The sequence below is a fragment of the Dipodomys merriami genome, unplaced genomic scaffold (assembly GCF_024711535.1).
Source record: "Dipodomys merriami isolate MVZ:Mamm:240054 unplaced genomic scaffold, mDipMer1.0.p SCAF_70, whole genome shotgun sequence".
NCBI classification, from domain to species: domain Eukaryota; kingdom Metazoa; phylum Chordata; class Mammalia; order Rodentia; family Heteromyidae; genus Dipodomys; species Dipodomys merriami.
The window spans coordinates 6,505,775-6,533,170 of record NW_027206291.1 but is presented as its reverse complement, the minus strand read 5'-3'; the positions used below and the strand labels follow the sequence as shown (position 1 = coordinate 6,533,170).

Sequence of the window (27,396 nt, the reverse complement as noted above, 5' to 3'; positions counted from 1 at the left end):
AGCAGTCACTCAGTGTGTGGGCTATGGAAATCTTGGGGTGGAGAAAACCTGATCTGAAGCCACATTGCTCAGTGACTTCAAACCAGTCCCAGTCCCCAGCAGTGATAGTGGGACAGAGACTCTACCCCATGACCCTGTGTCTCCTCCTTGCTTTTCAACAAGACCAGAGCAGTGGGTGTTTGGACAGTTCCTGGGATATGGATAGGGGTCTTACGCCTTTGTGCCCATATGCTGAAGCATAGCTCACAGGGTGAGGAGTGGGGCCTCCTGAACTCTCTTGGCAATCCACAAGACTGCCTCATGGAGTAGCCAAAGCTGGGAAGTGCACCTTTGAGCAGAGGCCCACAAAGCCTGCCAGATGCAACTGAGTCTAAACTGATCCTAATCATCAGGAAAAGGTGGTTCGCCTTAGCACCTGTTCTGTGCTTTGTTCTTGCCACTTACTGGGTGGGTTGTATTGGAGAGGCACTGCAAGGAGCCCAGACTAGGCCTTGCAGTCCTAGTTGTTTGTGGGGCTTGTGAGGCCAGTTAGTCTTGTTGCCATTTGCCTCTGGGTGTCCTCTGTCCATATGGAGTGTTCAAGGGTGGAGGCAAGCACAGCTCCTGTCTCTTAACTCTGTTGAGGGCAAGGGGGAGATGGCGTTCCCGTCTTAGGTGAGTGGGCTTGCCCAGCTGAGCCATAGCCTGTGCAGTGTCTGCCTTTCCAAGTAGTGGGCCTTGTGAATAGTGCACCCTCGTGTGGTCAGCGCTCCTTGAATGCACCCACGTCTTCTGAACAAGGAGAAGCCTTATGAAATATTGCTTTGTAAAGGAGACTTGTTCTCTCTTCTGTTTTATTTTTCACAAGCTTCTCTGGTCTGGTGCATGTCTTGCTGATGAGTGTGGTGCCGATAAGGCTGTAACCGTGAGGATGGATGCACTACCAATATCAGGGCCACACAGGTGTCTTTGGGACAGCAGCCCCATGGTTCCTTAGCATGCAACCATCCCACTCCATCCCTTCACTGGAAACTTGGTGTCCCTAGTGGCATTTGGTTTCAAGTTGAATGGCTTAACATTTACCTAATTGTTTCTGACTTAGAGCTATGGGACAAGGACTGAATGGTTGAGGCTTTTCATTAGCTATTTGAGGCAGTATCTGTGTTCAGAGACCATCATTTCACTTAGCTGAGGGAACTAAAATGACAGACCTGTTGTCAAAAAGGCAAATTGTGTGTTCCCTTCTCTAATGAGAACAGTGCTGCACACCCTGCCTGGCATGGGCTCACGAGAGTTCTCCCTGAGAACACCAGCTCTGGCTCCCAGGCTAATCACACCACTGTGCTTTGCTATCTGGCTGTCAGGTCCTCCCCAGAGAAGGATCCTTGGGCAGAGTACCTGGGCATTTGTTTTTAAAACAAGCCAACAGCCCAGGCAGCACTAGCTAGCTATCGGTGCAGGTTGTACATTTGTTTTGAAAGCCATTTTTCGTTTGTTTTTTGGTCTCTCTTTAGTGCCATGGAAGGATACAGTTTTTCCTTGTCTGTCTCATTAAATGAAGTCAGTCCAGACATGGGATGGTAACGCTGGCGGCCATGGAGGTGCCTCTGCAATGTGGACACCACTGTGTTCTCCGCACAAGAGCCGGCCATGTCTGTTCTGGCCTGCCTGGGCTGGCTGCGGCTTCTTGATGCTTTTGCCAAGTGAAGAAGATACCCAAGCTAGAGGTGAAGCAGCACCGTGCCCAAGCAGTTGTGTGGGCATCTGCTTTGTCTCTGTCCTTCCTTTCTCACTGTGCTGGTGAGGCACAGCAGCAGCCACAGATGTGAGTGGATGACACTGATGGCAGCATCATGACATGCAGATATCTGATTGTTCTGAATTCTTTTCTGACTAGGTGATTGGTACGCCTCAGAGACCAGCAGCATCAAACACTATTGTGGTAGGAAGCCCACACACCCCCAGCACTCACTTTGTGTCCCAGAACCAGCCGTCTGACTCCTCACCTTGGTCTGCTGGGTGAGCACCCCCTGCCCAATGGTGGCAATGTCTAGAATGTCCTCTTCCCCAAGGGACCATGTGTCATATAGTCTGTGGTGGGGTGTCCATGCATGCTGAGATTAAGCTCCAAACCCATCACTGTCTGTGGGATACTGAGGTGTGAGCCCCCTAGTCTGGCAGCTGTTCTTTCCAGGGTAAGAGCTGTAGCTCAAGAAGAGGAAGATGCTGATCTCCATCTTGTTGCTGCTACTCTGAAACTTTCACTGTTGAGCTGGGGTAAATGTCCCGCCAGGTCTGCACTACCGTGCAGTGTGTCCCCATGTGCATGGTTTTCCTTGAAGACCAATTATGTGTCTTCCCCTACAACCACATGCGCTCCTAGGTGTGATGATGCATACCTGCAGTCCCAGCTACTCAGAAGGTAGAGGCAGGAGGATCGTGAGTTCAAGACCAGTCCAAAGTTACTGAGATTTTTTTTTTCCTCTGAAAAAATTCAAAATAAAGCAAAAAAGAGGCTAGTGATGTAGCTCAAGTAGTAGAGTGCTTGCTTGCATGTGCAAGGGTGATCCCAGGCCACAGAGAGCACACGTTCACACTACTGTACAACCACATCTGTTGTGGTTTGCTACGGCAAAAGTCATCATCACCCAGAACTTAGCCAGAAGGAGCTTGGTGACCTTGTTTCCCGGATGGTGACTTAACTATAGTCATGTTTGGTATCTCCTCCCAGTCTACAGCCTGTGCTGACATGTGTCCACAGTTGTGGTAGCCTGTGAAGTTGGCCCTGCAAATCTCTAGATTTCCACTAACATGCATATCTGATACCAGTCAACATCTTTAGAACACTGGTGCTAGCGTGTTGTATGGATCAGACACACACTGGTTCCTGCCTTTTGGATGTCTGCCCACCTTTCCCGACATCTGAAGGCTGAGGTGTGTGATCTGGTCTCGTAAGCGTTTTCTTTCTGACCTTAGACACGTGGACACCTGCCCATGTCCTCAGTGCCTGGGGGTGTGTGGCGTCTGCACATAGGGCCTCCTCGTGTAGTTGGTAGTCTTTCTCGTATCTGAATTCTAGGCTGTTTCCAAGAATGCTGATATTGTCTCCTTTTCTGTATGTTTTTAGGAAGCGTAACAGGAAAGGTGAAAAGAATGGCAAGGGCCTGCGGCATTTCTCTATGAAGGTGTGTGAGAAGGTGCAGAGAAAGGGGACCACCTCCTACAACGAGGTGGCTGATGAGCTGGTGGCAGAGTTCAGTGCTGCTGATAACCACATCCTACCAAATGAGTCAGTAAGTGCTGGGTAAGGCTGGGGCCAGGGCCTCAGGACCCCTCACTAGAGCACCCTTGGGGCCAGGGCCTCAGGACCCCTCACTGGGGCGCTCTCAAGACCAGGGCCTCAGGACCTCTCAATAGAGCACACTTGGGATCTCAGGACCTCTCACTAGAGCTCACTCGAGACCAGGGCCTTAGGACCCCTCACTAGAGCACACTTGGGGCCAGGGCCTCAGGACCCCTCACTGGGGCACACTCTGGGCCTCAGGACCCCTCACGGGGCATGCTCCAGGCCAGGGCCTCAGGACTCCTCACTAGAGCACACGGGGCCAGAGCCTCCGGACCCCTCACTGCGGCATGCTCCGGGCCAGGGTCTCAGGACCCCTTACAAGGGCGTACTTGGGGCCTCAGGACCCCTCACTAGAGTACACTCAGGGCCAGGGCCTCAGGCCCCCTCACTGGGGCACACTCGGGGGCTCAGGACTCCTCACTAGAGCAGCACTTGTTTTATGTAGAGGGTTGCAGACAGATGGGGACATTTCTGTACCAGTCTGAGGTGGGCCTAGTCATCTGCAGAGGACAGGTCAGGAGGAATGCTCCCTGAGCCAACGTGGCATACCACCCAAGGCTGTGCTCAGGGCCTAACACCTGAAGTGCGCTGATCTGTCAGCCCTGTGCATACTGGGAAGGGTGCTGCTCTGTGTTTCCCAGGCTTATGACCAGAAGAACATCCGTCGGCGTGTCTATGATGCCTTAAATGTGCTGATGGCCATGAACATCATCTCCAAGGAGAAAAAGGAGATCAAGTGGATTGGCCTGCCCACCAACTCTGCTCAGGAGTGCCAGAACTTAGAGGTGTTTACAGCCTTCTTTTCCATAGTGTTCTTTAGATTTACCCCAGAACACCCTGTCTCAGACAGATGTCCTGGGTTACTGGCAGGTTATCACGGTGGGCCTCATGAGCTGCTCAAGCTTTGTCACTAGGAAGTTTTACTTCCGACTACATGTCTAAACCCCAACAGAGCTTAGTTCTTGGCCCTTGTTTTCAGGGCTTTATTTTGTTTTTGTCTTTCATTACAGCTGTATTCACGAAAGGAAATGGTGGGGTCAGGAGTAGTGTGTGAAGTTTCAGGGATGTTGGTCTTCATCTGTACCTTCTGCCATGTCCACACTTGCCCCAGTTGCCTTGCCGAGAGTTGTGGAGGTGTGGTGGGGAGAGCAGATAGCTGTGGTGCCATGCAGACTGGGTTCGTCCAGCCCAGCAGCCACCTGCTCATGGGTCTATCTCCACAGGTGGAGCGGCAGCGGAGGCTGGAGAGGATCAAGCAGAAGCAGTCCCAGCTTCAGGAGCTTATCCTGCAGGTAGGTAGATGGCCCCTCCTCCTGAGACTCAATGAGTTTTGCAAATGCTTGCTGGGCTCCTCCCCTGGGTGTGGTCGGTGATGGGGTAAGGGGCCACCAATGGAGCCCTGTAGCATCTAGTGACACCTGGGAGTCCTGTCACAGTCCCCAGCCCCTCACAAGGCTGCCTGAAACTTGATCCCACCCACCAAAGGGCAGGGTTTGGAATCCACCAGCTGGGGAGCTCACCTTTTCCTGTGGCATCAGCCAGGGCACCAAGTAGATCTTGGGAACTGGACCCAAGAGAGAAGCAGGGATAGCCTCGGTTCCAGTCTGTGGTTGCCTGTACAATGTGTGTATTGCATGCCTGTGCTGTAGCATAACTGCCTGCTTGTTGGAGATCAGTGGGTGCACTTGCTTCTATGGGGAGGCCGTGAGGGTGGATCAGCTGGCTTTGCACTGCAGAAAGTTGTGTGTACACAGCCACGGCAGGAATAAACACTGCCTCTGGATTTGGTCCTGCTGGAAGGAGAGGTCCTTCACCCTAACACCCTTAGTCTAGGACAGGGTGTCCCCTCCCTGTGGTGTAAACCAGGTGGCCGCAGGGACTCGCTTTCATTGTGGCTGAATTGTCTGTGTTGTGTCTCCCATGTTGATCCTCTGAGGCCCCAGCTCCCCACGTGTACCCTTCCCTTGGCAGCACACCCCAAGACCCAGTGAGGGTTGTTCCCTCACAGTCTGGGTCCCTGCTGTCCACCGGGAGGAAGCAGAAGGGTTAAGCTGGCAATGACTGCTACCAGGGTGTCTCTTCCTCTTTTCCAGCAAATTGCCTTCAAGAACTTGGTGCAGAGAAACCGTCAGGCAGAGCAGCAGGCCCACCGACCACCCCCACCTAACTCAGTCATCCACCTGCCCTTCATCATTGTCAACACCAGCAGGAAGACAGTCATTGACTGCAGCATTTCCAATGACAAGTATGTTGGTGTGGGGCTCACATGTGGCACAAATCTCTGTGTGTGTGTGTGTGTGTGTGTGTGTGTGTGTGTGTGTGTGTGTGTGTGTGGTACTAGAGTGTGCACTAGGCCCTCTACCACTTGAACCATGCCCCCAGCCCTCACATGTGGCACAAATCTGTGTGTGTGTGTGTGTGTGTGTGTGTGTGTGTGTGTGTGTGTGTGGTACTAGAGTGTGCACTAGGCCCTCTACCACTTGAACCATGCCCCCAGCCCTTCTTTCTTAAGTGATTTCTCAAGAGTTTTTTGCAGGGCTGGCCTCATGTTGGGAACTTCTTACTAGGGCTTCCCACATAGTTGGAATGACAGGTATATGTCATTACTCCTGGCTTGTTTGTGGGCAGGGTGGGAGGGGGGAGGGAGAGCAAGGAGAAGTAGTTTCTAGCTAGGGGTGTGTGTGTGTGTGTGTGTGTGTGTGTGTGTGTGTGTGTGTGTGTGTGTGTGTGTGTGTGTGTGTGTGTGTGTGTGTGTGTGTGTGTGTGTGTGTGTGTGTGTGTGTATGTGTGTTACTGAGAATTGAACTCACGGCTTTGTACTTGTTTACATTGCTTGCTCTGCTGGTGTTCCACTTGAGACATACCATACCTCTAGCCCTATTTTTGTTGTTGTTTTGTTTTTTGTTTTGTTGGTCATGGGGCTTGAACTCTGAGTCTGAACACTGTCCCTCAGCTCTTCAGGTCAAGGCTAGCACTCTAGTGCTTGAGCCACTGCTCCACTTCCAGTTTTCTGAGTGGTTCATTGGAGATGAGATAAGAGTCCCACGGACTTTCCTGCCTGGGCTGGCATTGAACCATAATCCTCAGATCTCAGTCTCCTGAATAGCTGGGATTACAGGCGTGAGCCACTGGTGTCCCACTTTAGCCCTGTTTTTTTTTGCTGGTTATTTTGGAAGTAGACTCTTAGAGGCTGCTTTTCTACCTCTGTTGGCTTTGAACCTGAACCTCCAGATTTCAGCCTCCAGAAGTAGCTAGGATTATGGATATGAGCCATCAGTGGCTGGCTAAGGATGTCACTAACTTTTTGCCTGGGCTGGTCTTGAACTGTGGTTCTCCTGATTTCTGCCTGCGGTCACAGGTGAGTCACTGTGCCCCTCTTGGCAACTCTTTTTTGGGGTGCATAGTGAGGACTTCCTCTTGAACACTGCAAAGCAGCAATACAGCCACCACCAGGCCCTGAAGCAATACGGCAATTTGTGGTTACTCATGCTGCTTTGGTCCTGAGTTCATGCTTTGTGCTATGCAGTGCTGGGTGTGGGGATAATAGCCTAACCCACGTGTCCTCCCCAACTCGGAAGACCCCGTCCCCTGACAGTGCCCCTCCCTCCCCACAGATTTGAGTACCTGTTCAACTTTGATAACACGTTTGAAATCCACGACGACATTGAAGTGCTCAAGCGAATGGGCATGGCATGTGGGCTGGAGTCAGGGAGCTGCTCTGCCGAAGACCTCAAAATGGCAAGAAGCTTGGTACCAAAAGCTCTGGAACCATACGTGACAGGTCAGTCCTGCCCTGTGACCACAGTGTAGCTGAGCTCCTGCCCCAGCACTGGACCTCTGTCTGTAGGCTGGGATGGACATGGGCCTGCTGTTACCCAGTCTGCTGTTGGAGCCCTCAAGTGGCCCTTGTGGAGTGGAAGCTTTATGGTTTGAAGCCAGCTGGTGCAGAAATTGTCTGTCCCTGCAGTCCTCCCAGCCCACTGTGCTGCTCTGTGAGGACAGAGGTGTGCTGACTGTCTCTGCAGTCCTCCCAGCCCACTGCGCCGCTCTGTGAGGACAGAGGACATGGTGCTGACTGTCCCTGCAGTCCTCCCAGCCCACTGTGCTGCTCTGTGAGGACAGAGGTGTGCTGACTGTCCCTGCAGTCCTCCCAGACCACTGTGCTGCTCTGTGAGGACAGGGGACATGGTACTGACTGTCTCTGCAGTCCTCCCAGCCCACTCTGCTGCTCTGTGAGGACGGGAATGGTGCTGGCTGTCTGCAGTCCTCCCAGCCCACTCTGCTGCTCTGTGAGGACAGAGGTGTGCTGACTGTCCCTGCAGTCCTCCCAGCCCACTGTGCTGCTCTGTGAGGACAGAGGACATGGTGCTGACTGTCCCTGCAGTCCTCCCAGCCCACTGTGCTGCTCTGTGAGGACAGAGGTGTGCTGACTGTCCCTGCAGTCCTCCCAGCCCACTGTGCTGCTCTGTGAGGACAGGGAGATGTGTTGACTGTCCCTGCAGTCCTCCCAGCCCACTGTGCTGCTCTGTGAGGACAGAGGTGTGCTGACTGTCCTTGCAGTCCTCCCAGCCCACTGTGCTGCTCTGTGAGGACAGAGGACATGGTGCTGACTGTCCCTGCAGTCCTCCCAGCCCACTGTGCTGCTCTGTGAGGACAGAGGTGTGCTGACTGTCCCTGCAGTCCTCCCAGCCCACTGTGCTGCTCTGTGAGGACAGGGAGATGTGTTGACTGTCCCTGCAGTCCTCCCAGCTCACTGTGCTGCTCTGTGAGGAGAGGGGACATGGTGCTGACTGTCCCTGCAGTCCTCCCAGCCCACTGGGCTGCTCTGTGAGGACAGAGGTGTGCTGACTGTCCCTGCAGTCCTCCCAGCCCACTGGGCTGCTCTATGAGGACAGGGAGATGTGCTGACTGTCCCTGCAGTCCTCTCAGCCCACTGTGCTGCTCTGTGAGGACAGGGGGATGGTGCTGGCTGTCTGCAGTCCTCCCAGCCCACTGTGCTGCTCTGTGAGGACAGAGGTGTGCTGACTGTCCCTGCAGTCCTCCCAGACCACTGTGCGCTCTGTGAGGACAGGGGACATGGTGCTGACTGTCCCTGCAGTCCTCCCAGCCCACTGTGCTGCTCTGTGAGGAGAGAGGACCAAGGGGGTTGTGCTGACTGGACTCTGGCTCTGGCCGTGTGGCCCGTACATTGGTGACTTTTTTTCTGAGGCGTTGGGTCCTGGACGAAGACATGAGGGATGTGGCTTCATGGTAAAGCTCATGAAAGTGCTTGTTTTCCTATTGTTCCAAATTTGTGGTGTGGAATTATTTATTCTCTGAGGAGAGTCCATAATTCTGCTTTGCAACTCAAGGGCTCCAACTCATCCTGAGCTTGTAATGCCGTGGAGACCTGCTAGGGTCTCAGATGTCACAGAACCAGATGCCAAGGTGTTCAGCATTTCCTACTCTCTGGTACCCCTTGTTGAGATGGTGCCAACAGCCTTCCCGAAGGAGTGTGCACGTGTGCCGCAAGGTCCTGCTAGCTTGGACATGCACCTGGGGCCCTGCTTGCTCCATGCGTTGGATAGAAAACACCAGGTCTCTTTGAGCTGGCCAGGCCCAGTGTCCGTACTTCTTTGCTTACGCCTTTTGGAGTCTCCCTTGGCTGTGTTGTCATTTGCTCCCTTTTTCTTTCTCTGCAGAAATGGCTCAGGGATCCATTGGTGGGGTGTTCATCACGACATCAGGCCCTGCCTCCAATGGGACACGGCTTTCTGCCAGGTAACAGGGTTGTGGGTGGGCGTCCTCTGGCCTTTGGTGTGGCAGCCTCTTGCTTGCTGTGTGCCATACCCAGAGCTGGACCCTTCATGGTGTCTGTCCCTGCCACAAAGGTGCAGCTCAGGAGCCACTCCATGCCGCCCCTGTGGAAAGACACACAATAAAATGGGAGGAAAAAAATGGCCACAGTTCACTGTCCCTGACAGCCCAAGTGACAAGCGGTCTTCTCAGAGCTGTTTTTCTTCTCTCAGAACCCACCTAGCATCATAGCATATGCATAATTTTGCCTTCTGCTTTTTCACTATAATTTATTTTTGGTTACTGAAGACCGTACTTAAATGCATATGTATTTGTATTAACCTTTGGCTTAGCAGTTCCAGAGAGCAGAATGATGCCCCTGGTATTTACATGAATGCTCCCATGGTAACTGAGATGGCTTTTTTTTCGGCCGTGGGGCTTGGGTGCTATACCTCAGCTCTTCAGAGCGCTCCACTGCTTGAGCCGCAGTGCCACTTCTGGTTTTCTAGTGCTTTATTGGAGATAAGAGTCACAGACTTTCATGCCCAGGCTGGCTTCGAACCATGAACTTCAGATCTCAGCCTCCTGAGTAGCTAGGATTACAGGCGTGAGCTGTGAAGATGGCTTTTATGGTAAATATTAGCACAATGTAGCAGTGGATTTACTGCTTTTTTTATTGCAGGAGTTTATTTTTTATAGTTTATTTTGTATATTTTATTGCAGGAGTTCTATTTTCTAAACTTAAACATATGTAAGATGTTAAATTTCGCTGTGTATTGAGGTGCATTCGTAGCATTCATGCAGGTCCAGCAGGGACTGATGAGATAGAGCTGGGCTGACAGGGCAGGTGTGCTTTGCAGGCCCTGTACATGAGGGCCAGGCCAGGAGCAGCTGTGCGGGCCCTGTGCAGGCCCTGTGGGCCTGGCCACTTCACCTATCCTGAACAGGACTTTGTGTGAGGATTAGTGAGGGGACATCGTGAGCATCTGTTTGTCACAATGTGATTAGCTCTCCTAAAGTGCAGTTTTTCTCATTTGTCCTGATTTCTAGCTGTTCGTGTGTGTGTGTGTGTGTGGTGTGTGTGTGTGTGTGTGTGTGTGTGTGTGTGTGTGGTGATGTCAGTCTGCAGAATATTTAAGAAAAATTTAAGTTTGAGGAGGGTTTTTTGGTTGTTTGTTTTTTTTTTTTTATCAGCCGTGAGGCTTGAACTGAGGACCTGGTGCTATCCCAGAGCTGTTTCTTACTCAAGACTATGGCTTTACCACTTTGAGCCATAACACCACTTCTAGTTTTTGGTGGTTAATTGGGAAAGAGCCTCATGAGATAAGAGCCTCATGGACTTTCTTGCCTGGGCTGGCTTTGAACTACAATCTTCAGATCTCAGCCTCCTGAATAGCTAGGATCATTGGCATGAGCCACCAGCATCTGGTTTAAGTTTGAGTATTTTTTAAAAATTTAATTGTGGTCAGGTACCAGTGGCTTGTATCTATTATGTATGTACTGAGGAAGCTGAATCTGGAGGATCTCGTTCAAGGCCAGACTGGACAAGTCTTGAGACTCTTATTTCCAATTAACAAGCAAAATGCAAGATTAGAGGCATGCCACTAGTAGTCAAGAGCAAGAAAGCTGAGAGTATAAGCCTGGTACCAGCATAAAAATAAAATTATGTGGCCTGGCATGATGGCTCAAACTTTAACGTTAGCTACTTGGGTGGTGGGAATAAGGGGATCTCTGTCCTGGAAGCCAGACCTGAGAGAATTCGTCTTTACCGGTGGCTGCACATGGTGATGTGTGTCTTAGCCAGCTACAGAAGAAGCTTAACGGGTGAGTGCCTGTTGTCTCCAAGGACAGGAGGGCACAGTAGAAGGTTTCTGTTCTGGTTTCTGTTGTACCTAAATGAAATCCTATCTTGGAAATTACCCACACCAAAAAGGTCTTAGGCATTCTTGGCAAGGGCTCTACTACTGAGCTGAACTCATGGCCTGGGCACCGTCCATGAGCTCTTTTGCTCAAAGCTAGCATTCTACCACTATGAGCCACAATGTCACTTCTGCCAATTAACCACTTTTCTAGTGATTAATTGGGATAAAGAGTCTCATGGATTTTCCTGCCCAGGCTGACTTTGAACTGTGATCCTTAGATTTCAGACTCCTGAGTGGCTAGGATTATGTGTGAGTCCTTAGCTCCTGGCTTGGGTGGCCCTTTCCACACTGTGCCCTGCCCTGTGTGGCCCTATCCACATCAGTTGGGCTTCCCATGGAAAAGCAGTTGGGTGTAGGGAACGATGGCTTCAGTAGCAGTGTGATAGAAGGCTGCATGAAAGCGTATTTAGGTGGCTCCTGAGTTTGTAACAACTTCTGACTTGTTTTGCTAGGCTGAATATCCAGATGTGGTTACTTTGCTAAAAGGAATAACACATGTTTATGGCTGAACATCCCATATGTGGAGTTACTTTGCCAGAAGTATACATGTGTTGATAAACACTAGTAAACGGCATTGGAATGTGTGCGTGAGGTTGATTGTGTGTTGAGTGGCATCTCAGCTCCAGCCTGTGGAGAGTTTAGTGGTGCTGCCCACTCTTGGGTTCTGATCCATGTTACTCAATTGTGTGTGGGGGTGGTGGGGGGCGGGGTGGTGTGCTGGGGCTGGAACTCAGTGTCTCATGCATGTCAGGTAGCACTCCCTGTGCTGCATTTCTGGACCTGGCCACCATACAGACCCAATCCTCACCTTGTACACAGTGCACTGTACTCAGTTGTGGGGAAAAGGCCCGATCCGGCGCTGTGCAGTTAGCTGTTCACACTGAGAGTGAGCACAGGGGCACCAGCAGCACACCGGTGAGCACCCTGACGGGTGGGGCGGGTTGCAGTCATGCAGTTCCATTGGGGAGTTTGTGCAGCCCATCCTTGTGCTGTCAGAGTAGGACACACCGCTGACCTCACCTGGCCTCCTGTCCCCACAGTGACTTGAGCAATGGTGCCGATGGAATGCTAGCCACAAGCTCCAATGGGTCCCAGTACAGCGGCTCCAGAGTGGAGACCCCTGTGTCCTACGTTGGGGAGGATGATGATGATGACGATGACTTCAACGAGAATGACGAAGAAGACTGAGTTCCCGACTTGCAGATACTTTCCCCTCCAAATTCAGCTTCAGGAAAATGTGCTTAGAGAAGACAAACTTGTTTTTTATTATTGTGGGTTTTCTGTTTTTGGCTTACTCCCAAGAAGACATTGTAAGCTGTGGAGTTGAGATGCACACTTTCAATAAGCAGGAGTCATTGGTGGGTGTGGGGCGTGCGGCTGTGCGCCTTCCATGCCAGTGTGCCGGTGCAGGGCCTCTGCTTACTCTAGGATTCTGTGTTTTCACTTTGTTTTTAAATTCAGAGTCATTTTTGCCCCTCAGCAATTCTTACTGGGTTTGCTGCGGAATCATCCTGCACCCACCAGGGACGGGTGGTGTGCCCCTTGCCTCCTGGGGTCCCCGCCACGCGTTAACGCCTCACTGGGTGCTGGGTGGCCCCCTTGTGGGCGGCATCAGGCTCCAGGGTTAGTTTTTCATTCTTTAAATCATGCAGTGTCCAAAGAACCAAGCAGATAGCAAAGCTCTACATTTTAAACAGTAAGCGCCATAAATTTTATTATGACTATTTTTCCTTAAATTATATTGACTGTTGTGGTCCCATCAGGTTTGAAGGCTTTTTTCCTCTATTTCAACAACAAATTGCAAAGTACTTTTTTTGTTTGTTTTCGCTTTGTTTGGTAAAGGTTTACTGCCATGCTGGCGCAGTTATGGAAACTGTCTGGAAGGTTTATTGCTTATGGTAAAATTTGCCTGATTTCTTACAGGCAATGTTTGGAAACTTTTTATTATATAGTTGTTTACATACTTATAAGTCTATCATTTAAAGACATGTACTGAAACAAATGTTGTATTTGTTTCACGAGCATCTTCCTGTAATCTATTATAAAGTTGAAATTAAACATAGAGAATGTTTTAACAGTTTTTTAACTCAAAATTTGTCAATCATTTTTAATAGTTCTTTTTTTATAAAAAGAAAAAGGAATTTAAGGACAGGCAGTAGTCTCTTAAAATTTATTCACAAAAAAACCCGTTAACTGCACAGTTGCTGTCAGCTGCCTGTTCTAAACGATAGTCTTTTTATTGAAACACAAATAAACTTTTCTGTAATATTTTATGGAATATAAAGAGACTTTAATTGTTTGACTTGTTTAACTTGGCACTGTTAGTTTTTATTAATAAAACGCGCATGGGCATTTTAAACAAGCTCTGTGTTTCTCTAATTCAGGATTATTGTCTAGAAATTGCACAGCTTGTTAGCTTCATTTCACATGTGAGTGGAAAAATGGGCAGTTGTACCAGCTGTGTCCTGTGGCCATGTGTCCCTTCTGCCATCTGGAGTGACGGAGGATACCTCCTACTACTTGGGGTGGCGTAGGAGGTGAGCAGTGGCACATTCAAGGTGAGGCAAGGCAGCGAGCACCATTTTTCTAGATGCCTGTGGTGCAGAGGAAGTTTATTTCTTGACTCTTTCCTCAATTGTAAAAGATGAGGTATATTTTACAGATTTGACTAAGAAACCAGGATTGTTAAAGTAATCTGGAAAGATGACTGAGAGGAGGAAGCCATTCTGGGCACCTGTTCCCTTGCCTGACAATTGTCCTGTAAGAATCTGCCAAGTGTAAGGTCTGGAACCGAGTCTATAACTCCTGGGCCCTCCAAAGGATGTGTGGGAGTATAGCACCTGCTTGGTGGCTGGTGGGAGCCATGGTGGACAGAGAGCTCTGTTCCTGAGTGTGGAGGTGTGCCCTTGGATTGCTAACTGCTCTTCTCTTCACAGAGGTGCAGAAAAGTTTGCTGCTTCCCGGAGGTGCCCTCTCGGCCCTGTGCTGCGTATGGTCACGGGAACTGTACCCCCTTCTACCACTGCCCACGCCTCTTAATTTTTCTCTTTCCACTAAGACTGAAGAGACTGGCACACTAAAAAAGCAACTTTGTTTAGGGGAATTTAGAGAGTGGTTGTGCCTCACAGTAAAGACCTGAGAAGACAGACCTTCAGTAGGCATCTCAAGCTGACCTCCAGCACAGATGGTCTTCAGTTTCCAAAAATCAAACCCAGAACACAGTAAGTAATAAGTTCAACAAGCCCTAGGAGATGGAAATCACCTTCTGGCCACTACATTAGCATATCTGCATGTCCAGTGTTCAACAGAAAGTTATAGTGTATACGGAGAAAGCATGCAGGTATAGAAGGAAAATAAATCAGACATTGTCTCTGCAAAGATGTCATAGCAGACATCTTGGACAGTACTTGAAAACGTACTCAAAAGATACATGGGGAACTAAGTAAGGAAGAAGAGAAAGTATAAAAACTGGACTGGGAACAAAATGGAAACAGCAGTTAAAGAGACAAAGCCTAAAAGGAAATAAAGTTCTGGGGCTGCAAAGCAAGCATAATTAGAAGATTCACAGGAAGAGTCAGGCAGAATTGTTAAATTTGGAGATGGGACAATGTAAAGTCCTGAGTCTGAGGAATAGACAGATTGAAGAAGACACATGGAAATTCATCCAGATGGCCAGCAAGTATATCCCGAATGAATCTTGAGAAAGAACTGAATATTCGCTGATTCAGTGGCTAGAAACACCAACTTAAGTGGAGGACATGAATAAAGTGTTTAAGAAGCTTAAGAAATTCCAAGTAAAGTGAACTCAGACCCACAACAAACTTCTAAAAGACAATGTTAAAAGCATCAAGAAATGAAAAATTGTTACATGTAAATGTCCTTGACAACATGATCTAGAAATCTGCCAACCAGGGAACCATGATGCATCAGGTCAATATATTAAAATTGCTAAAAGGAAAATAAAAGCTGTCCTGAAATACGTCTGTGTCTCACTGGCTGTCCTAAGACTTTCTGATCAAAGCTAGGGAGTTTTTTAGTAGAGCTGCCTACAGGCAGTGTACAGGGCCATCCAAACAGGGTGAAGGCCACCAAAGGATGAAGCATTTGGAAATCAGATCCCTGGTGGATATGGAGATGGGACCGTTTTCAGTGTTACCACAACTGGTTTGTAATGTGGCTGTTTTCTATATAATTTTAGAGAGATGTATTTACAAGACTAGTTCTTGTGTATACCATGTATTAGAGTTTCAATACCCAGTGGGATGTTAAAGTTGAATGTATGTAGATTCACATTAAAACGTTACAGCTTTAGAATGTCAGATATTACTTTGGTACCTGCAGAGTAATCTCTAGAATATACATAGAAGGAAACAAAATGAACTTAACCATTCACTACAGAAATTAAGCACAAGAAGATGGTCATTCAGGAAACAACGGATAGAAAAACCAGTAGAGAAAATAACACTGGTAGGAGTTCTTATCAGTAATCACTTTAAATATAAATGGATTGAATTCTCCAGTTGAGACTAGCTGGTAGGATGGATAAAAACATAGTTACCTTGTATGTTGTCTAGCAGATGGTTTAGATGCAAAGATTTTAAGTGAAAGCATGAGAAACATATGACTACTACACCAGCACAGAGCAGTGGTGTCTATGCCAGTACCAGAGAAAGCAGGTTTTAAATAAAGGTCATAAGAAGCAAAGGACTATGCAGGACAATAAGTTCAATACAGGAACTCAAAAGTATATGCAGATTAACTGAAGATCAATTGAAGGGAGAAGTGGTTACAAAAATGATATTTTGGGCTGGGAAGGTGGATCAGTGGTAGAGTGCTTGCCTTGCATGCATGAGGCCCTGGGTTTGATTCCTCAGTACCACATAAACAGAAAAATCTAGAGGTGGCACTGTGGCTCAAGTGGTTGAGCGCTAGCCTTGAGCTGAAGAGCTGAGGGACAGCGCCTAGGCCCAGAGTTCTGGCCCCAGGACCGACAAAAAGATTTTGGGCCCCACTCCACAATGGATAGAACAGGCAGCCAAGGTACATACATCAAGAACAACTAGCCCAGAGAAGTAACCAGAACTCACAAAACATGTATGACTGTAGCCAGTAGTAGTAAGCTCTTCCCAAGGGGTCATGAGGTATTTAAAAAGACAAAGAATCTATTTTGGTTACAGTAAGAGGAAGGTAGAGATCTAGAAACTAGAAGATAGAGAAAATTTGGGGAATTGAAAAATGTTCTCTGGGCTTTGATCTTAAGACCTTGTTGCTTGCTTAGACTGGCATGCTACCACTCAAGCTACACCTCTAGCCCTAACAAACATACCCAATGAATCAAGGAAGAAATCAGGAAAACTACAAAATACTCAGAAATCAGTCAAGTCGAAAACGGCAAAGCTTAAGGCTTGTAGCCAAAGCATTGCAAAAAGAAATGTATAAATAGAGATGGGGAAACAGTTCAAATCAATGTTACAAACTCAGGAAGTAGAAAAAAAATTGTATTAAACTAAAAGGAAGGAAATAAAAATTTAAGCAGAATGAAATGGACAGCAAATAAAAACCAAAATCATGATTTGAGAAGTTCAGTAAAATTGATAAATCTTGGGGCTGGAAAGGTGGCTCAGTGGTAGAGTGCTTGCTTGCCTTGCATGCATGAGGCCCTGGGTTCGATTCCTCAGTACCACCCAAGCAGAAAAAGCTGGAAGTGATGCTGTGGCTCAAGTGGTAGAGTGCTGTCCTTGAGCTGAAGAGCTGAGGGACAGTGCCCAGGCCCAGAGTTCAGGCCCCATGACCTACAGAGAAAAAAAAAAATTGATAAATCTTTTAGAGGTATAAAAGGACTAAAATCAGAAATGAAAATGACATTTCTACTGATGGCATTTGTTGTATGTCAATAAATTTTAAAGCTTAGATGAAGAGGATAATTGGTAGAGACAACCCACCAAGGCTTAATCCAAAGATTAGTCTAAACCTAGAACTGGTAAGAGGTAGAGTTTGTCCTAGAAAACCTCCCTCCCAGCAGAGAAAAACTTGACCTAGTGGCGTTCTACCACACTATCAAAGGAACAAGAAGATCATGTCCTAACTCAGTTCTATGCAGCTAGCACAATTGTCATCTTAAAGCCATGCCAAGGCACTAAAGATGTGTACCCATTACACAAAGGCCCTCAAGGCAACCAAGGGATTGGCAGGTCTGCTTCAACACACAGAACATGACTAGTGTGATAGGGTACATGAACAGGACGAAGGTGAAAATCATCTGAGAATATAAGAATGCATCTTATACAATTCTGCACCTTATTATGGTGAGCTCAGCTGACGAGGAGGAAACACGTGAAGACAAACTCCCTGAACATGTTGCTTGGTGGTGAAATGCTGAACTTTTCATTTTAGATGGGAAACGATGATGCCCGATAGTAGTATAATGGACTCTCCTGCCCAGGCTGGCTTCGAAACTTGCTCCTCAGATCTCAGCCTCCTGAGTGATTACAGGTGCGAGCCACTGGCACCCAGCCAAGACCATTATTAAGTAAGACAAAACCTATAAAGTTCTTAGAAGAAAACAGGATGAAGTGCTTATGATTCTGGATTTGTCCATGATTTCTTGGATATAATACCAAAGGCACAGGAGGCAAATGAAAAAATATACTAAGTAGATACTGAAAGTTAAAAAGTTTAAGACTAAATGAAAAAAAAGTATCTGATAAAAACTAGGTGCTTACTTAGCCTTTAACAATAACCCAATTAAAAAATGAACTAATGATTTAAACAGAGACTTCTCAGAAGTCAATATGACCAATAGACATGAGAAATGTTCAACATCTCTGGCCATAAAGGAAAAGCAAATCTAAATAATACCTTGATTCTACCTTACCCCCGTTAGAATGACCATTATCAGGAAAACTAAGTAACCAATGCTGGCATGCATGTGGCCAAAAGGGAATACTACTGCACTGTTGGAGGAAATGTACACCTGTTCAGCCATTCTGAAATGTAGTATGGAGGGTCCTCAAAAAACTAAACAACTGCGCTGTGACCCAGCAATTCCACTGCCGGGCATTTATCTGAACACAAGCAAGGATACACTAGAGCTACTACCACAACCAGGTTTATTAGAGCATTACCTGCCATAGCCAAGACAGGGAATCAGCACAGATGCCCCTCTGGATAATGGGTCAAGAAAATGTGGTGTATATTCACAATGAAATTCTCATCTATCAGAAGAATGACATTGAAGCCAGGTGCAGTGACTCACACTTGTAATCCTAGCTACCCAGGAGGCTGAGAGCTGAGATTGCAGTTCAAAGCCAGCCCAGGCAGGAAAGTCCATGAGATTCTTATCTCCAATAAACTACTGAGAAAAAAAAAATGGAAGTGAAGCAGTGGCTCAAGTGTAGAATGCTAGCCTTGAGCACAAAGAGGCTCAAGGACAGCATCCAGGCCCTGAGATCAAGCCCCAGGGCATGGAGAAAAAAATGACTATTGGTAAGGAAATGGAAATAAATACTTGGAAAGGATTATTTTAAGTGAAGTAAGCCACACCTAGAGAAACAGGTTGCATGTTTTCCCTCATTAGTGTGGACTAGAATGTGCCTATAAATCTAGATGTAACACACTGAGTGGCACCCAAGCAGTTATAAGTAAATAAACTGAATTATAATAGGATATATGGAAAACATAAATAGGATAATTCTTTAGAAAGACTAAATCAAAGCTCAATGAAATGAGTACCAGGAAATGGGTACTTGGTGTGTGTGTGGGGGGGGGGTGTCAAGAGGAGGAGTTGAAGAATGAATGGGGTGGGCAAATGAGTGGAATGCATTGTACATGCCACAGAACTGAGAAAAACAAGGGAAGGAGGGGTGGAGATGTTGAAGGAAAAACAGATCAAGATGCATTGTATACATAAATTGCTTTGTTTGATGGCAAAAATACTACATACCCTAAAAATTAAGAAAAGGAGGGAGTGTGGGGTGCATGACATCGATCAAGAGGCACTGTATTCATAGCTGCACTGTTGAGTGGCAACGCCTTTGTATAAGTACCTAAAGAAAATGAAAACGTTTAAAAAAAATGAAAGGAAGAACTCTGCATACATGCCCCACAGATGGACCTGGATGCCATCTTCAGTGAAATAACCCAATCAGAAAACACTGGGTCATTCCACGCATCAGGTATTTAGAAGAGTCAGACTCAGGGAAAGAAAATCAGACTTCCTGTAAAGATCATGGAAACAAGAATTTGAAAAGGTGTGCAACATCAACAATCCTTGGGGAAATGTAAGTTAAAGATATATCGCTAGGATGACTACTGACAAACTAGAAAATAGCAAACTTCTGTATTTTGGATCTGGGGTACCCCGCGGGCCCACGGGTGTGGTTTGAACCCCAACTCAGCTGCACTGTGGTGCTGCCATGGAAGCAAGTAGTGGCTAGTCTTCAAAAAATTAAAAGCAGGATTACCATGTGGTCCAGCAATTTTGCCGCTGGATATATGTTCAAGTCCTGGAGAGCGTCTCAAAGACATAGTTGCACATGTATACCCATTGCACCAGTATTCACAATAGCTAAAAAAAAAATGCAAGCCACCCAAGCATCCCTCGGTACACAAGTGGACCAGTAAGATGTCTACTCTGCATATCTCATTCCAGTGTAGTCTTTATCTTAAAAAGGAAAGGCATTCCACCCATGCTGCCATACAAACAAACCTTAACGTCGTCGTCGTCGTCGTTGTCGTCTTAATAAACCAGTCAGTGAGACAAGCAGCGTACTGGGTGCTTCTGCTCCCAAGGCACCCAGAAAATGGACGAGGTGCCATGGCTGGGACTGGGGCACAGTCTGGTGGGAACAGTTCCAGTCTGGGAAGATGTCCAGTTCTAGAGGTAAATAGAAGTACTGGCTGCACAGCTGTGCCCACACATGCACCAGAAGATGGCAAGAGGGCAACCTTGGTACAACCAACCAAGGAAAATAGGAAGAAGAGCAGGTGTATTGCTTGGATGGCTGAGCAAGTCAGTGGATTAGTTTCAGAAAAAGCCAGTGTTTGCCGAGGGAAATGGAAAGGACCTTTTTCTGCAACCGGGGACTACAGGTGTGCCCTGCAGTGTTGCACTGCATCCTGGGAAGCCTGGGGTCATTAGGCTTGTAGGGTGGAGTGGTGGGGGCGGTCCTGCACTAGGGCCAGCTCACACAGGCTGTTGGCATCTATCAGGAAGAGGCCTGTGGGGGCATGGAGGCAGCCATGAGGAGGCCCAGATGGCTGTTGTATGCTGGGGCAGGTGTGCTCACTCATGTGAAAGTGGTTCCCTTGTATCCTCCTCCTCTGGTTTACCAGAAGGAAACTAACTGTAACCGTTTTGTAAAGGCAATTAAACATGGAGTGGCTGGGCCCTGACCCTAGATTACCTTCCATCTTGGTAAATCACCTCATGTTCACGGCCCAAGCTGTTGAGTCAAAATCTGAATTTTACCTGAGCTGCTGAGCCGGGATCTGCCAAGGTTGGTCTCAGAAGCCCCCCTGGAGTGCGTCTCCGCCGTCACTCTCCCTCTTTTCACCCTCCATTTCTGTGAGTATGAGGATCTAGTTCTGTGTGCAAGGGGCTCCACTGTGGTACGGGTTGTGCTGAGGTCTCAGAGGGGATTCGGTGTTTGCAGAGCCTGGCATGTCTGTGTGACCCTATCTGTATGGTGTGTGCTGTGTGGCTTGGCCCGGGGATGGAATAAGAAATGGAGAACAACAGATGACTTCCTTTGTGCAGTTAATCTGGCTGGGTGTATGTGGTGGGGTCAGATTTTCACATCCCACTCCTGGTGCTAGCAGATCCCGGGCAGCACTGCCAGGCCAAGGATCGGCCTACATCCTGCAGACGGTGCTGAACATACAAACTGTGTCTCAGGGGCACAGTCATCCCAAGAGGGAGCGGGAAGTGGTCAGGTTTAGGTTCTGTCCCAGGGCTATACCTCACCCCTCTCTGGCCTTCTTCCTAGAATCATCAGTGTTCTTTGGTAAGTTTCCCGTGTTGCACTTAAACTGTAAATAAAAGGGAGCGTTTGGGCTGAGCAGGGTGGCTCATGTCTGTAATCTTAGCTGCTTTGAAGGCAGACTTGGGAGGATCAAGGTCCAAGGCTGGGCCTGGGCCTGAAACTCTGAAAAGATAAGAGAGGCAAAAAATACATCATCCCTCTCAACCCCCTCCCTCTCCCCAGGAAGTATTTGAGCTTTAGTTATTTTTCTCCCAGATCAGGAAAGACATGATGTTTTTTATGGAATAAGAATAACTTTAATATATATTGCTTTTACAATGTGGGAATCGCATTTTTAGAAGCAGAGATTCCAAATGTGCCTCCTTTGTGCCAGTGCATCCACGGTGTTGTGTTAACACAAGGAACAGTGCATGATGAGATATAGAAAAATAAATTACAGTAAGAAAGTGGCATCTCCGTCGGGGAAGATGACGGGTAGGGCCCGGCTAGTGAGGTGATCACTGCCTTAGAGTTAGCATTGCAAGCCCCACATTTTAGCCATGGCGACAAATTCCATTTACGACACAGGAAGGATCTGATTGGAGGCAGCTGGCGCCCGGGTTGGTCGGTGGACAGTGCTTCCTGGGGTTGCCGTGGGGCCACACAGCTGGCGGCATGAGAGGCAAGGCACCACGAGGCTCTGGCTGGCCCAGTGGCCTGCACATGGGCTCCCAGCCCTACTTCTGGATCGTCAGTTTGAACTCCACTTTCCCTTCATACGGGTCGTGGGGGTTGTCGAAGCTCACATGGTCTGCGAGGATCTTGCACACAATGATGACTTGTTGGTTCTTGGGGACATTGAGCAGCTTGGCTGCCACCAGAGGGTTGCTGTAATGGGGCTGAGGAGGAATTGGGGAAGGATGTGGCGGGTGAGAGGTTAGTAGACCCCAGCGTGAAGAAAACTGAACAAGGAAAGCACCGGGGTTCGTCTCATCCTGCCTCAGGACCTGCTCCTGCTCCCCCCCTCCCCCCCCCCTCCAGGAGCTGGCCACAGGCCAAGTCCCTGCAGCTGGGGGCCATGGGTGAAGACAGAGCAGGAGTGAAGCCTATGGTAAGGAGGAGGGCTTGGGCATGCACAGGGATTCGGTTTGGTGTTTAGGGAATGATTCTGGGTAGTTGTACGAGCATCGTTTGGGAAACATGGGGATCCTTGCCTGCTTGGGACTGGCCCACCATGCCCTTGATTAATAGTCTCTGCTTCCCTGTGGCTGAATCTGAGGCCCTTGGCCCCAGACAGGGTGGTGAGGCAGTCCCTACCTGTGCTTTCTTCCCGTAGTAGGGGAAGTAGTGGAGACTGAAGGTGCCGTTGGTGGGGTAGTATTCCACTTGTAGGGGCCTGGTGTCCATCCGGGACCTGTGCTCTCTGGGCTCATCCTAGGAGGAGAGATCATGGCTGAGGGCAGCAGATGTGGAGACACATGTACACACGTGTGCATGTCTGTGTGTGTGTGTGTGTGTGTGTGTGTGAGAGAGAGAGAGAGAGAGAGAGAGAGAGAGAGAGAGAGAGAGAGAGAGAGAGAGAGAGAGAGGAGTACTGTACAGGCAAGTACACCACCCTTCGCACTAGATCGGCTCTTCATAATCAGCTCCTAAAGCCCAGTAGGTCATCTGTCAGAGTGCACCCTTCCCCTGCTGCCCACCATCATCCCATCTTGGAGCCGTGGGTGATGGTGCTGGGGTGGCAAATGCTTGCTGTCTGCATGGGCTGCTAGTGCTCTGTGCCACCACTCAGTTCAGAGTGCAGGGACCTCTGGGGTAACATAAGCACCATTGTTCCATGCAGCTTAAGGTGTCACAGAGTAGAAGAGGGCTGCTTGGAACAACCTACACGTGTCCAGCAACAGCTGAACAGAGGACACCTGCAGCCCAGAGAGCACAGAGGCAAGAGGAGTGGCATTGCCATAGCCGTCCACATGGCCCAGGATGTGCTCTGTGGGTGCCACAGAACATGCGTGGCTTCATGAGTGCCACAAACCACGTGTGTGCCACTCCCCCATCAGGCCCAGCCCACACAAAGCACCACTCACCTGGAAGGCACAGTCCACACGGGGTGCCGTGTCGTTGCTTGGGAGAAACTTGACAATCTGGAAGAAAGGTGGCTGTGTGCTGGCATGTGTCAGCCCAGAGATCAGCCCAGCCCTTCCTGTCCTGGGGAACCCATGGGGTCCCTCACACTCCCCGAGGCCCCCTCCCCGGGGTGTTTGAAGGGGGCTGCTGTGTGGTGGCAGAGCTGCCAGCATGACCCTGGTCGGCAGTAGCGTTGTATCCAGGCTGAGGTTGGAGGGCAGCACCCAGGCTGCCTGCTGCTCCTGCAGGTCCCATTGGCCACCCTCTGGGGGTCTTTCTCTGCCTTTGGAACGTTCCAGCCCTTCGTCTCCCTGTCCTGACCTGGGCTCTGTGTGCCCGCCTCCCTGCGTGCCTTTCCAGGCCCAGCTCTGCATAAGACCCTCATTGGGCAGACATCTCAGCTGTACAGCCCAGATGTGTCCATGTCCATGGTGCTCTGGCTGGGCAGTTCTGGGGACCTAGCTGGCTTTGTGAGACTGTTGGGGGCCACAGCGCGTGGCTCCTCCCAGGCTTTGTAACACAGGAACCCACGGCGCAGCCACAGGACTTGAACCGGTTTTGTCTCTGCGGCAGTGGTCCTGCTGCTCCTCGCCCAGGCCCTTCTGCAGTGGGGCTTTCTTCTCTGTGCCCCCACATGGTATTGTGTCCTTTTTGCCCTTTGCTTACTGTGGTTGTACTTCCGTGGCACAAGAGGGAGCATTGAAGCCCTGATACCTCCCTGCGTGGCAACCCTGAGTCCCCGACAGTGGTGGGGCCTGTCCCCTCCTGTCCCTGCTGCCCCATCCAGGCCTTCAGTCTGGTCCTGGCTCCTCCAACAGCCTGTGTAGACTCAATGCACACAACCCCAGCTGTGGAGGGCTGGCTAGGCACTCAGGTCTGAGTGGATCATCCCAGACGGGGTGTGTGATGGGCCGGGGCTCTCGGGGCAGAGCGCAGGGTCTTCTCGCCCCTCCAGGGCCGTCTCCAAAGTGGACTCACCCTGTTCATCTTGATAATGAAGCATGGCTGTCCTTCTTCAAAACCAAAGCTGGGGTCCTCCAGGCCTGAGCAGTTTTGCAACATGTCTGCAGTAAACTTGCAGGAGAACTTGGTGTGGTTCGGGGCCTGGAAGCTGTTCTGGAAGAAGTACCTCTGGGAGGTGCAGTTGATGCTCTCCTGCTGGGATGCTGGCGTGTAACCTGCGGGGGAGATGCCCAGCGCTGTCTGCCCCGGAAGCCAGGCATCTGGGCTGCCTGGTGGGCAGGGAGGTCTGAGAGGCTTTCAGAAGTAGAGTGGTGGGCCAGGTTGGCCTACCTTCCAGGAAGCTGTGGAGGGCGTGTGTGAGACCAGCCCAGGAGCTGTTGTCAGAAACGTTGTAGGAAATCTCCAGACCTCTTTCTCCATAAACGTCAGGCCTCAGTGTCACTCCTGGGGAGAGAATGCTCAATGGATGGCTTTACCCGATGCTCATGCACATCAACCCTCTGCCCTGAGGTGTAGGGTCCTAGGGAGCTGTGCTTAGGAAGAGAGTGGCAAGCCAGGCTCCCTGTGGATAAGGAAGCCCAGGGCAGCACTGTGAACAAAGGCCAAGGACCCCAAGGACACGTCCAGGACTCCATCCACCAGCCAGAACACAGCAGAGTGCAGGTCTTTCACAGCATGGTGGGTGTGAAGCCTGGGCCTGTCCCTCAGATTCTGGGTGCCCAGGCCAGGTGGCAGTGGCACACACTGTGTAGAGGACCCTGGGGAGGGCGGCGGATGGGTGCTAATCTCCGCCATGGCTCCGTCACTACCCCAGGTGAGGACCCCATGGCTCTGCAGCAGGCTCTCTAGTGAAATGGGATCTGAGCAGTGAAAACCTTCACTGCATGCATGCACATGCGTGTGCACACACACATCTTCACATCTATAGAAACATCCCTAAACTCCAAGTGTGGGAGAGCAGGAAGCCGAGGCGAAGCCACCGCCGTGTGGGTGCAGGGAGTGCCGTCTTGTGTCTGTCAGTGCTGCCACTGTGCAGGTGTGGCCAGTGCTGTCCAGGTACAGCCAGTGCCGTCCCGTGTCTGTCAGCGCCGCCGCCCTGCAGGTGTGGCCAGTGCTATCCTGTGTCTGCCAGCACAGATCTGGCCATTCTCCAGGCAGCTGCGAGGCCTTCACGGTCCCCTACATCAACCGCCATGCTGGCCACAGTACCACCTAGAATTTTGCCATATGTCACTGAGCCCATCCTGTCTCGGCTTGTCCTGTCCCGCCGGGTGGCTGGTTCACGGATGTTCAAGCCAGAGTTGTGGTGTTCGGGGCATTAGCAGGAGAGTAACCGCTGTGCTCAGGGAAAGGCTGTGGTGCATGTTCCTTGTCTCAAGGCAGCCCCAGGACCTCCGTATGTCTTCTCCGGTCCTTCCTCCCGGCCTCCCAGGCCTGAAGCTGCCACCGAGCTCTGTGCCGCCTCCCAGAAATGTCCCTGTGCCTGCATCAGACTGCAGAGACTCATGCATCCGATACAAACCTGTTTCAGTCACTAAAGGCAAAATCAGACTTTATGGATGGGGTCATCTTCCTCGTGGGAAGAGTCTGTGTGTGTGCAGATGTGGCCAGAGTGCTAGGAGACCCCAAGTCCAAGCCCCAGTACCAGCGTGTGAGCACATGTGCACACATGTGTGCACACACATGTGATGAGAGGTGTCCATGTGGCTCTCCGATCCGGGTCTGCCAGGGGGTGGGGCTTGTGCTGTCCCTACCCCCGCCTCCCGATGCTTACCTGGCGACTTTAACTGGTCCTGATAGTCCGGCGTGTAGGGGTCTATGGTCTGCATTAGCGAATAAATGCATAGGGCGAACAGCCCAGTCATCACCACGTAGAAGGCCAGGTAGTAGAGGCTGATCCACACTGTGAGGACACTCTTGGTGAGATGCAGCTGCCGGTGCACACGGCACAGACCTCAGTGCACTGCCGTGTGCGCTGCTGCCAGCCCCTCTGCTCATGTCAGCATGTTCTCACCCCTGTGGAAGCCCTTCTCCTGTGTGCCCTCTCCTGGGGCTACTGCCCCTGTCCTGGCCTGCTCTAGGTACTGTGCACAAATCCACAGCAGCAGAGCTGTGGGGGTGGCACCAGGGACATTCTTTGTGTTGGCACCTTAGAAGGTACTGTGGATGTGTGACCACACCGCTCACTGCACCCGGCACTATACCTCACTTCTCACTGCATGGCGGCAGTGTGTGAGGTATGCCCTGAGTGTACAAGGTGTGTCCTGAGTGTGCTAGAGCAGCCTCACTATCAGCCAATGCATTAACGTCACCACCACCACCGGTGGCCCAGGCCACCCAGGTGTTCCCTTTGCTCTTCCCCTGCTCTTCCCGGGTGACCGGGAGCAGCCCTGAGGACAGAAAATGGCATGGCCAGCTGTGCCAGCTGTGCCTCACATTTAAAGGGAGAGCTGCCTGGAGGTTAGGGGCCCCCCGAGCCCCAGGATTGAGGCTTCATAGCCAGTCTCACAATGGAGCACCATTCCACTTGACTCAGGAAACCCACATTCCCCCAATCATCTGACTAAGTTTAAGAACGTTTTGTTGGCTGGGAAGGTGGCTCAGTGGTAGAGCGCTTGCCTTGCATGCATGAGGCCCTGGGTTCGATTCCCCAGTACCACATAAGCAAAAAAAACAAAAAAAAAAGAACATTTTGTTTGGGAAACATCACTTTAAAATGCTCTTCCCAAGCATACAAGTGAACATCTGGGGCCAGATCTCAGTGCTCCCTGCCCTCGGGCATTCCGAAGCTTGGGTGCAGAGGCCTTCTGGGGACCCTGGCTTCCGGCCCAGGGCTGAGGCCCAGCCATTCAGCTCCTCTATACCTCCTGGCAGAGTCCCTCCCCAAACCCCACTCCGAGGCCCACACATACACCACCGGGCAGGCGTTCGGCCCAGCATCTGGCCGGTGTCTGGGTTCCAGCAGTAGTGCTGGAATTCAGCCATCCGCTGGCTGCATGACTTCTTCTCCTGCAGAGCCGCCATGCTGGGGTCTGAAGTCTCCTCTCAGCTCCTCTCCAAGCCTCCTCTGGGTTTATAGTCCCCTCTGCGGGATGTCAAGGGCGTGGAGCGTGGTTATCAGCCCTCAGCTATCACTCTCCAAACACAATCTACGGTAGCCACGGCTCCAGGTTCTCCTGCTATCTGCCCTCCACCTGTCCCAGGCCAGCCAGGATGCCCTTGGCTGGTGACTGGATTAACCCTGATAGTTACTGGGGAAAAGTCCCTCCCATCCCACCAGGGCCCTCACTTCCTTCACCAGTGAGACACCAAGCAGCACAGG

General features: G+C 50.1%; 2 protein-coding genes across 6 annotated transcripts in view; one reads left to right on the top strand and one right to left on the bottom strand.

Moving 5' to 3' along the window:
- Positions 1 to 14,999, top strand: part of LOC138817618 (transcription factor Dp-1) — a 47,441-nt gene extending 32,442 nt beyond the window's left edge. For 3 of the 5 annotated variants that reach the window (XM_070008084.1, XM_070008083.1, XM_070008086.1), the window contains exons 5-12: positions 1,877 to 1,998; positions 3,107 to 3,272; positions 3,967 to 4,110; positions 4,549 to 4,617; positions 5,419 to 5,570; positions 6,940 to 7,106; positions 9,007 to 9,085; positions 12,063 to 14,999. In XM_070008084.1, the coding sequence (XP_069864185.1) occupies positions 1,877 to 1,998; positions 3,107 to 3,272; positions 3,967 to 4,110; positions 4,549 to 4,617; positions 5,419 to 5,570; positions 6,940 to 7,106; positions 9,007 to 9,085; positions 12,063 to 12,210 (1,047 nt within the window). In that variant the 3' untranslated portion in view covers positions 12,211 to 14,999. The remainder of the gene's footprint in view (positions 1 to 1,876; positions 1,999 to 3,106; positions 3,273 to 3,966; positions 4,111 to 4,548; positions 4,618 to 5,418; positions 5,571 to 6,939; positions 7,107 to 9,006; positions 9,086 to 12,062) is intronic. The other 2 variants (XR_011368904.1, XR_011368905.1) reach the window with 2 other exon arrangements.
- Positions 15,000 to 21,320: 6,321 nt separating this feature from the next.
- On the bottom strand, positions 21,321 to 27,098 carry LOC138817646 (potassium-transporting ATPase subunit beta). The gene is made up of 7 exons (XM_070008148.1): positions 26,987 to 27,098; positions 25,849 to 25,977; positions 24,405 to 24,518; positions 24,090 to 24,289; positions 23,072 to 23,128; positions 22,302 to 22,418; positions 21,321 to 21,883 (listed from the first exon to the last, which is right to left on the bottom strand). Exons 1-7 carry the CDS (start codon positions 27,096 to 27,098, stop codon positions 21,722 to 21,724), a joined length of 891 nt encoding a protein of 296 aa, XP_069864249.1. The 3' UTR covers positions 21,321 to 21,721.
- Between the last annotated feature and the right edge of the window lie 298 nt (positions 27,099 to 27,396).

Excerpts from the sequence above, each read along its gene's own strand:
- LOC138817646 (XM_070008148.1), bottom strand. The coding sequence starts at position 27,098 with ATGGCGGCTCTGCAGGAGAAGAAGTCATGCAGCCAGCGGATGGCTGAA. Across the intron at positions 24,519-25,848 it reads GGACCAGTTAAAGTCGCCAG|GAGTGACACTGAGGCCTGAC; the intron begins GTAAGCATCGGG and ends TTCTCTCCCCAG. Across the intron at positions 21,884-22,301 it reads ACTACGGGAAGAAAGCACAG|CCCCATTACAGCAACCCTCT; the intron begins GTAGGGACTGCC and ends ATTCCTCCTCAG.